The sequence below is a fragment of the Morone saxatilis genome, unplaced genomic scaffold, assembly GCF_004916995.1.
Source record: "Morone saxatilis isolate NCDOM2014 unplaced genomic scaffold, NCSU_SB_2.0 Contig4, whole genome shotgun sequence".
NCBI classification, from domain to species: domain Eukaryota; kingdom Metazoa; phylum Chordata; class Actinopteri; family Moronidae; genus Morone; species Morone saxatilis.
This window is the reverse complement of record NW_023339984.1, coordinates 13,401,996-13,412,830: the sequence shown is the minus strand read 5'-3', so window position 1 is coordinate 13,412,830 and position 10,835 is coordinate 13,401,996. Positions and strand designations below refer to the sequence as shown.

The window sequence follows — 10,835 nt, the reverse complement described above, 5'->3', positions numbered from 1 at the left end:
TCCCAACGGGGATTATTAAAGTATTTCTGATTCTGATTCTGATTCTGATTCACTACTGCACTGATATGTAGCAAACTCAACTCACCGTTCATGTTGTCAAAAAATTAATCGCTGTAGTCACCTCGACTGCTGTGTGCTTGTTGATGGTTTTACCTCCTGTTCTCTTCCTGTGGTTTAACTGTACTTTGATGTTCTACCAGTTTGACTTGTTGATTGGCCCTTACCTGAACAATGCAATGACTTACATATGAGTTCAATATATGGGCCTTGATTATACAAAGAGTCTAAGTAAAAAATATCACACATGAAAATAACACAACTTCAATCAAATCAAATCAGTCAAATCAAATTCCTGTTTTTCTGGCTCATATAGAAATATATATTTTACTGAATTTTGTAAAATGATATGTCCAAAGGCAAGGTAATAAAAATTAAACCCTAAATGTGGTGGACAAAATAAAACACCCTAAAGTTTTGTTGTAAAACTTGTTCTATGTTCAAATGTACTTAAAATAGTAGTAGTTATTGAAAATTCAGATTACTGTGATAGTTGGGAATTGTTTTTAGCCCTTATAGGCGACCATGCTGAAGGACTGAGAGCCTAAAATAGAAATGGTAGCCTTGAGAATATCTTTAAAAGTAGGCTATGCTACCTTTCATTCATACATTTGAATCACTTCCACCTAAAGATGAATAAAAGAAAACATTTTCTGAAATCTTAAATGGCAGCATACAACTGCTGTGAATCAACTGAACAAGGAAACAAACTATTGGCTTGTAAATTGTTGTTGTAAATTCACTGCCTTCAAAGTACCTTATTTTCCCACCACTAAATGTGATTAAATACTCAGTCTTATGAGAGAGTTTTACATTTATACTGTATAAAAAACACACTTTACTTTAGCACTATGTTTCTTGTTAAAGGTTTCTTTATTTGAGTCTTTTATTTTGTTGAAGAGGGAAGATGGCAGTCGCAGCAGTTCATACCTTTTTAGGGTGGAGTGTTTTGTTTGTGTGTGTGTGAGAGAAAACATTGAAAGGATTTTGTTATTTGATTTTAATTGGCAGCATCCACGCAACTGCTGGGGATCTTCGTTGCGATGTCTTTAGTTTCCATGATCCCTATCAGTTTCTGAGGCTACAGGCCCATATGTTTCATATTTCCTTCTAATTGTCCATCTATATACATATTAATTTACAACAATAATAGAACTCTATTCATCATTCTGATAATGCAGTAAAGCCCTCACAAATAATAAGATATTACTGATATGTAAAAAGGGAAATACATTTAGGGTCTTCTCATTCATTCAAGCTACTTGGCATGAATGCAATGAACATATTGTGTGTGAAAAAGATAGAGCACACAAAAACCTGGCCTGATTAGGAGAGATAGCATTCATGCCATACTGGATGTTTTAGTTTATTTGTGAACATAAACACTGACCACCCAGACCAGGAGGTAGAGCTGCAGACCTACACGCTTCCATCAGAGCAGTTACCCACCCAAAACAACATTTGTACTGTCTCTGTTCAATTCTTCAATTCAATTATTTAAAGAGAACGTAAAACAGAAGAGTTAAACATAAAAACCTAATAAAAATTAAAACCACCTCTATAATGACAAAATAAAATTCAATGTGGATTCTTAAACATCAGATCTATGTCATCTAATGTTGTACTGGTGAATGACTTAATCTCATCTGGCTGTGTCATGAAGAATATGTTAGCCTAAATTAATCCCATAAAAGTTAAAATTTGTCCAATACTTTCTTTTATGACCAAATACCTACCAGCCTTTACTGTACTTTATGCTAATTATCAAATGTTAGCATTGTCATTGTGAGGATTTAAGCATGCTGACATTAGCTGTGCCTAGGCGCTCACAGAGCAGCTAGCATGGCTGATAAACATGTTTTGCCACCTCCGTTATAACATTGTTTTAATTATTCTAATGCACTTCTGGAATTGATCTACACAAATAACAACACATTTCACTTTATTAACAGTTCATAGTTAATGATACAGATACAGTGCAGGAGCACCAGAAGCCTGTCTAACACAAAGATTTGAACATTTCCAGCATCAACATACTGTAGATACAATGTTTGTATACATTAAGTGATAGTTTCTGGTTAACTTTTGCAACAGAGAACAGTGATCAATGTTTTAAGAGAAGAGATACAGCAAGCAGTGTACACTGGTTTGATTTCAATCTTTAAAATCTTATCTTTGGATACTGTTGAACATGTTTTATCTTTGTGGTTTGTGGTTACATTGGGAAACAAATCAAACTGACTCTTAGGTTAGCGTGTGACACAGGAATAAGTTCTCTGACAAGAAGTACAACCTAATATATATTTATATATGAGTAAACATAAAAATCTCAATGGTTAATGATTATTTATAACAAGATTTTTGTTTGATCTACAGGGAAATATGACGTTTTAAAGATAATTTCCTTCCCTTTCTTCAAGAGTCTCAGCTTATTATAGCTTTTAATGGACCAGTATGTAGGATTTAGTGGTACCTAGTGGTGAAGTTGCAAATTGCAACAAACTGAACATCACTTGTGTCTGAATTTGACAACCTGGGAATGAGAATGGGCGTGTAGGAGAAACTACAGTAGCTGTAAAACTGGCGAACAACATAGCAGTCTGTATCTATAGCCAGTGTTTTGTTTGTCCATTTTGGGCTACTGTAGAAACATGACGATTCAACATGGAAAACTCCATGGAAGCATCGGCATCAGCAACAGCATGACTCATAGTGTTCCTATGAATGTTCCTATACCAATAGATCCTCCCAAATGTTACACACTGGACCTTGAACACTCTTTTAACTTTGGTAGTGATTTTAGAATAAAACAAAACCATCAACCACAGTCTGTCCCAGATCTGATTTATTCTGTTCAGCCTCTGCTGCTTCCTGTGGTGTTTCTGCTACCTCAACTGCATTATGTCCTGTAACACTTTCTATCAGCACACCCACTGCAGCAGATATTATTGAATAAGTGTTAAACAGTGCAACTCTTGCAAAATCTGCCAGTCTGCTCAAAAGCTTCTGTAATATGATAAACCTGGCCTGCTCTCTGATCTCTTTCTCTGACAAGTTTTCTGATGACTGTCTAATGACCTCTGCCTCTTGTTGTATTTCTTGCTCTACTGTTTGTAGCATGTCATTGGTGTAGCAATTTCCTTTGTTTGCCTCAATTATCTTGTCTATGGACTTAAGTAGCTCCTCCACCTGGAAACTGGTTGTTCCTGTATTCATCCTTTGTGGTTTTGGTTCCAGTATTTATTATCAATGACATGGCAGCCGGCTTGCCACACTTCTCCACCAGATAACTCATGAACTCATTCTGGAAGACAAATTTCTCAATTTGTTGTCGCTTCAGGGAGGCTGGTCACCATGAGTGAAGACAACTATCTGGCATATTTGAAAGACCTTCTTCAGAAAAGTATTGGCACATTTTGGTGATGACAGCCTGTTCCTGGCTCTGTGAATTTCTCCACTTTAACCACAATGAGGAAAAGCATGAGGCCCAGGAGCCACACTCTGTGATACACCTCACTATCTCAGGCTTCAGCTCCCCTCCTCAGATCTGTCTGTCAAAGAAACCAGGAGTGTCGATTTAAAGTGATGCTTCTTTCATTGACAAATTTGGTTTCTACTTGACATTGTCTTGTTTCAGAGGTTGAAATTATGTCCAATCTTAAAACGCTTCTCTCCCGAAATATGGTGTTACCCAGGCTGCTTTTGCCAGCCGCAGGTCCAGAGATGATGATTCCTTTTTTTTCTGAAACAATTTGAGAAGAGACAGAATAGATGTCTATCAATAATAGTTAGTCCTTTATATCTATATATGTGGTGTGTAAATGTTTTAGAACATTATTGTAAAATCAATTTCAATATATCCTTATCAAAAATTCACAATGAAACCGGTAAAGCAGTTATTACTGTAGGAGCATAGCTGAATGTTCTTTTAATAGGGTAGAGGGAAGAATGGTTCCAATACGTAAAAAGAGACCCATTTAAGAACAGCTGCACCCAGTTATACAGTATCTATACCCCCCAATACCCTTGGATATTTGCCCTAATTTGTATTTTGTTTTACATTCTGTCTTCCATATTACCTTTTTCCAATATAATTGATTTTGATTTTCTGTTGTTGATATTATTACCTGCAACATTGACATCCTACTATCTGATATTATATATATATATATATATAGTGGTGTGTGTTGTGTGTGTGTGTGTGTGTGTGTGTATAACATGGTATTGTATGGCAAATTCAAATTCATAACATAAAAGGAAACAATTATGTGACCCTAACAGCTTGAATCGCTCTGGTGTTCCCTGACAGTGCCCTGGTCCCACTCCATTGCCAGTGGTTAGGACAGACATATTGCCAGCTTTTTGGCATCGTGGTAGCCAGCCATTAATCTTGAGAAACATTACAAGACGTCACTGTAAAATATTACCTTGCTCATTTTGGGAACCTTCCAGTCGGAGAACGTCCTCAGCTCTGTCAGGTTCAACTGGATGAACACAAACAAACATGCGTAAAATTTTCGTTTGGTAGGCTGGGATGGAGTCAACCATGCAACGCTTTTTTTTAAATATTTACACCACTAGAGACATATAACAACATATATAAAACAAACTAAATTGACTGCAATAAAATGAAACAATGTTGGGGGAACAGGGACCTTTTAATATGATATTGTTCACTTGGTATGAATTAACTGGACTTCTATTGTGACGGGTCACTTCTTGTCACCTCTCACCTGGTCACTTCCTGTGACTGTAATCCGATACGAGTTGATGACCCACTGACAAGGTAACAAAACTCCTGATCATCCCATTTTCCATTCTGTTAAATCTTTTCCCCTCAGAGACTACATAGAGCAAAGGTGGACCCGGCCGCTGCGCCAGGACCCAGCCGACATGGGAGGAGCACACCACCAGGTGAGCCACCGCATGCTCCATCAAGGCCAGATTTGAATGCCCTCTCTTTTCTTAAGTCTAGATTTGTTATATTAACCAGGCTAGTTTTGCCTTTTTGTGTCTGTTACATGATTTCTTGATACATTTGTCCTCAGCATTATTAAAAGTATTATGTTTCACACACACCCAAAGGCATAAAAGGCATAATCTCATTTACACCAATTTATTTTGGCTATGTCAGAAAAACATGCTAACATTTCGGCCTCATGGCCTTCATCATAGCATGGAGGTAAAAATGGTAGTCATGCCTTTTTAAGTACAGGAATTTGCAGGTGATGGTAAAGGGTCACATGATCATTCACTTCTCATGGTCACGTCCTATTTTGTTTGTTTCTAAAAACAAGTGAAAAGTAAATCTAATACGATTTCACAATTTTACCGACTATTACCGAAACATTTAAAACCGAAGTCATCATTCAGAGGTGTGGTGTTGAATTTTGATCTTTGGCCAAGAAACAGGAAGAAGTTGTAACTTCAGTGTAACTTGTTCTGTGTTCCAAAAAAACAAGTTTGGAAAAGCATAGTGAACAGAACAGAGGAAAATAGAAATCAATAACTTTTCTTCAGCAGCACAGATTTAAAATAAATGTGGGTATAAGAGATGCTTTTAGTGCAGTGAGTTGAACAAAACGTGTATCATGTAAACAATGCCATCTTTATTTCTAAATCAAGTAAAAATAATACTGATAAAATAGACAGTGCTGCTAATCAATTGTATGTGCAACACTGTCACTTTATACTGCTTCTTTTCATAGGCTTATACGTGAGAAGAGGAATTTTCTCTGAAAATAAAATACATTCTCTTTGATTTGAATTGTTATTTTTGTGGCCAAATTAATGTTACAGTTTGAGTAAAACTGTAGTCAGTTTATCAGAAAAATTTCAAGTGCCAAGTGTCCCAGAAATGCTGACCCCCTATGGTTGACCACCAGTTGTGAGCAAGTGCTATCCTTCTTTTGTAAAGAAAAATCTCTGGGAAATTTCCTGGAAAAGTCCTGGCAAATGATTTCTTAAAAAGAGTGGGAACCCACAGCATCGCTTAGTATCGCTAAATGTTGAAAGATTTAAAGCGAGGCCATTAAGTCATGTATCCATATGGTATTTCTCAGTTCATTATATTTAAATTTCATCACATTGAATCTTGATCTTTTAAATATTTAATCTCTGTTTGCAACGCCTCTAAAATTGCTGAGCTCAGGTCTTTGAAGCTGTTCATGCCTAGAAAATCTGTTTCTTTTGCAATTCAGTCATCTGATCTGATCTTTGTTAATTGGAAAGAGAGGATACACGTGCTGAATGGAGCGTCTGTATGTTTCTTTCCCATTAGCTACTGTACACCAGAGTATTTTCAAAAATGATTTCTCCTTTCCTCTTAAATGTCCCATTGTTACTCCTTTGTTACCTCATCTTAGTATATTTCACTGTACTCACATTTAAGTACCAGTTAGGAACCAGTAAATATTTTCTTAGTACCTGATTTATACAACAATATTACACAGTAAATACCAAGCTTATTATAAAGCAGTACCGTAAGTACAGTACAGTACAAGTACAGCACCTGCACACTGTTAAAAATATGTACCAAATAACAGCTATTATTTCAGTTTCTACATCTTGCATCTTAATGTGCCGTGTTGTTCCTGCCAGTAATTATCGAAAAATAAATTAACTTACCGTCCATCTTGTCAAAAGTGAAGTTACTGTGGAGCAACAATGAATCAAGGACAGGACTACCAGTGTGTGTGTGTGTGTGTGTATGTGAATGTTTGCGTGTATGTGAATGTTCCCTTTATCTTCTTTGAGTTTGGTGCCAGCTCCACTCCCTGAATTGTTGCACAATGAACAAAGTACAAAAAGAAGCATACCGTAGGTGTTTTCATGTACATCCATTTTGCACATCTGAACCATGATTGAACGGAATATTCCACCACATGTTAATGCTTCAATGATTAACCGATTGTAAAGAGACAGTGTTCCTTTATAATTTATGGATGCTGGATGATTTTGTGACTCCACTAATTCTACAGGGTTCATTATAATAGAGCTGTATATCTTGTGAAATTGTTTCTCTTTGTCTTTTTGACGATATTGTGCTTTCAATAATCAAGTATGTGGAGGTGAGTGTGGTTTGCACAGGAGAGAGGTGTGGGGAAGGTTTGTGAGAGCAGGGCCAGGTGAGTTGATAATCTCAGGTGGTACTAACACTCACTTCTCACACTCTCAGTCACTCTCACCTCTCTTAAGGCAGTAGTGTGCTGGACCTGGTGGCTGACACACAACAGAAGAGACAAGCCGAGGAAACCTTCATGGACTTTTGAAGTGGGCTACGTTGTGTTAATAGTGTGTGCAGCTGACAACAGCAATAAAGATGTCTTGTTAATTCATCTCTGTTGTGCTCTGTGTGCTGAGAGAACCCTTGTTAGTAGCGAGACATGCCACAAAGTAATATTTCCATTTTTGAAGTGTAGGTGCTTCCTAAGTTTGCCAGTTTTACAATATGACCCCCTCTCTCTGTACCCCCTTCTTGTCTATCTAAAGAAAGGAAAAAGCATGTTTAAACATGTTTAGCTCAATGATTAAAGATAGTTTAGAACAAGACTTCCATGAAATTTACAGTGGGATTTGACTTTTTAGAGATAAATTAGATAAGATAAATTATCAGCACTTTGTTCAAAATTCATGACTCATTATAGGTTTTGAATGTGTTTTAAAGTTGGCTGTGGTGGTAAGTCCATCACATAATCTGAGACACACTGTGTATGTTTGTCCTTTGCTGCTCACTGTGCTCTCTTAGTTTGAAAAAATCCTCCTATATATGATAACAGCGCACCAAGTGACCATGTAACTGGTGAAGCTACAGCTTGTGTAACCTTTCCCGCACCAAACAAAGCTCTTAACAATGCAGTGGTGGCAAAACCTGCCATTTGGTTTAAAATCTCCGTAAATATGCTGTCCCTAGCCTTCTCTCTGATTGCTCTATCTGACATGTTTACTGATGACAGTCTAATGCGCTTCCCCTCTTGTTGTATTTCATTCTCCACTTTTTGTAGCATCTCATTGGTGTAGCAGCTTCCTTTGTTTGCCTCAGTCATCTTGTCTATGGACTTCAGTAGCTCCTCCACCTGGAACTGGTTGCTCCTGTATTCATCATTTGGGTTTTTGTTCCAGTATTTATTATCAATGACGTGGCACCGGCTGCCACACTTCTCCACCAGATCACTCAGGAACTTATGCTGGTGGACCAATTCCTCAATTTTCTTTCCTTCTTCGAGTTGGTCACCATGTGTGAAGAGGACTACTGTATATCTAAAAACCTCTTCAGAAAAGTATTCGTGTATTTTGTTGATGACAGCCTGCTCATGCTCTCTGCCTTCGTGAAATTTCTCCACTTTTAAGCACAATGAAGAAAAAAAGCAATGAAGGCCCCGGAGCAACAACTCTATGAATTACCACCCTCAAAAACTATCTCACTCTTTCAACTCCTTCTTCAAAGATTCTTTTGTCTGTGGTCCAGAACCAGGAAAAAAGTGTCGGATTCAGTGTGATGCTTCTTCCCCATTGAAACCAAGATTTCAGTTCTGCTTTACAGTCTGTTGTTCAGAACTTTGAGAAGTTGTTTGCCGCTTCTTTGAAGCATTTCTTTTTTTTCCATATATGGTTACCAAAAGGCTTCCTTTTTTTCCCAGCTTCCAGTCCCTTTCCCTATTGAAATGGACCGATTCTCCAGTTGTTTGACACTGAAAGAGAATTATGTATTATGTCCATCAATTATACTTTTGGTTGTTTTCATGCATAAAAATATACATATAGCCCAGCTGTTATTGAAGAGAGCAGCTATTTCACTTCACCGCATAGGTATTAACAATAGGTAATATTTCCTCTAAAGTGTCCATGCCGTGACTCCACCTTGCATTTCCTCTGTTTTCACTATTCCTCCTCGCAGTCTCATCCTCTCCTGGCACCTGGCTCATCTCTACACCTGTCTACAATCAGTTCCTCAACTCACAGTTCAAGTACCCCCAAAGAAATACAGAAAGGACACTCAAAAAAACTAGTCTAGCCAATCTTCGCACACACCGCCTGAGCTCAATCTCCTTCATCTATCTATCAATCTTACTAAACTATTCACTTCCCTGTGTCTGCATCTGTGTCCACTCTCTGTGCATCTGTGTATTATATTCCACAGTACCTAGATTTAAGTACCAGTAGGAATCAGTCAATATTGTATTAGTATTTAATAGTAATAGTTGATTATTGCCAATACCAAACTTTTATAAAGTGTTACCAAAATGTATAGCAGCATCTAAGCATAAAGCCTAAAACATATTTTCAACAAAAGAGCTATCTCAATTTCTTGCATCGTGCATCTTAATGTGCCGTGTTCATTCCTGGCAGAAACGATGGAAAAAAATTAACTTACCGTCCATGTTGTCAAAAGTGAAGTAACTGTGTGGCAGTAATGAGTTACAATGACAGGACTACCAGTGTGTGTGTGTGTGTGTGTGTGTGTGTGTGTATGTTCCCTTTATCTTCTTTGAGTTTGGTGCCAGCTCCACTCCCTGAATTGTTGCACAATGAACAAAGTACAAAAAGAAGCATACCGTAGGTGTTTTCATGTACAACTATTTTGCACGTCTCACTACATGGTATAACCACGATTGAACAGAAATATTCCACCACATGTTAATGCTTCAATGATTAATTGAAGACAGAATAATGTTGGACTTCTTTTCATCAAATGCACGTATGGATCTGGTATGCAGCTTAATAGCCTTATGAAAATAATTACCATTGAACAAGTAGCACTGCAGCTAAAACTTGGTTGGTCAAATAGCATTATTTCCAAATTTATTACTACAGCTCTCTTATTTATGATCAACAATGTAGAAATATTAGAGGAGTATTTTAGTGATGACAGCCTGCTCATGCTCTGTAAGCACAATAGGAAAAGCATGACTCATCAGACCTTTCTGTCCCAAAGAAACCAGGAGTGTCGATCAAAGTGATGCTTCTTCCATTGACAGATATGGTGAAAAATGTCTCTCCAAATATGGTGTTATGGTGCCCGACTGCTTTTCCCAGATCCAGTTTTTCCCAGTGGGACGATCCTCTTTGAACTCAGCACTATAGTAGACAATAATGACTCTTCTCTAAAATGAGTGATCCCACCTTCAACATGTTCATAGTGACAATGCTGACATGCTGATTTGTAGCAGGTGTAATGTTGCCATCTAAGTTTAATGTGTTGCTATAAAAAAAATGGTAATTAAAGCTAAATACAAACAAAGTGATGATTTTCACCTGTCTTGTTGGTTTAATTGTTTGTTTTATTTACACATTTAAAATGTTTCATTGCATAGCTGAGGCTGATGGGAATGCCATTTGTTGATGAACCAAAGTATTGGACAGATAATATTTACACCTGATGATGGCGCCAGATGAAAATTAAAGGAATCATTACCAGAATTCCTGAGGAATTGTACCAGATTTCATGGAAATTCATCCAGTATGTCAGTCATAGTCATAGTAATAAGTGAATCTTAGAAGTGTGAGGCAGAATCATGTACAGCATGTTTTAGTGTTAAGAAATTGATACAATGGTGAAATGTAAGAGTGAAAGTCCATTTCCTTAAGTATTAAAGTACAAATTTGAGATACTTGACCTTCAGATAAGTGTTTCAAGTTCTTGCAAATTACTTCTACTGTTACATTTCATAGGAAAATATTGTGCACTGTTAAAGACCAGTATACAACACAGTTAAAGGTGGCTCCAACTCAACCTGCTACAGCAGTAACATGCTACCTCATGCATCACCAATATAACT

At 37.3% G+C, this 10,835-nt stretch overlaps 1 protein-coding gene and 1 pseudogene across 1 annotated transcript in view; both read right to left on the bottom strand.

The window, feature by feature from the left end:
- Nucleotides 1-2,003: 2,003 nt before the first annotated feature.
- LOC118338476 lies at nucleotides 2,004-4,034 on the bottom strand (annotated as a pseudogene).
- A 3,646-nt stretch (nucleotides 4,035-7,680) lies between these two features.
- LOC118338475 (GTPase IMAP family member 7-like) overlaps nucleotides 7,681-10,835 on the bottom strand; it is a 5,449-nt gene continuing 2,294 nt past the window's right edge. The window contains exon 2 of the mRNA XM_035675774.1: nucleotides 7,681-8,398. Coding sequence (XP_035531667.1) covers nucleotides 7,788-8,398 — 611 coding nt within the window. The 3' untranslated portion in view covers nucleotides 7,681-7,787. The remainder of the gene's footprint in view (nucleotides 8,399-10,835) is intronic.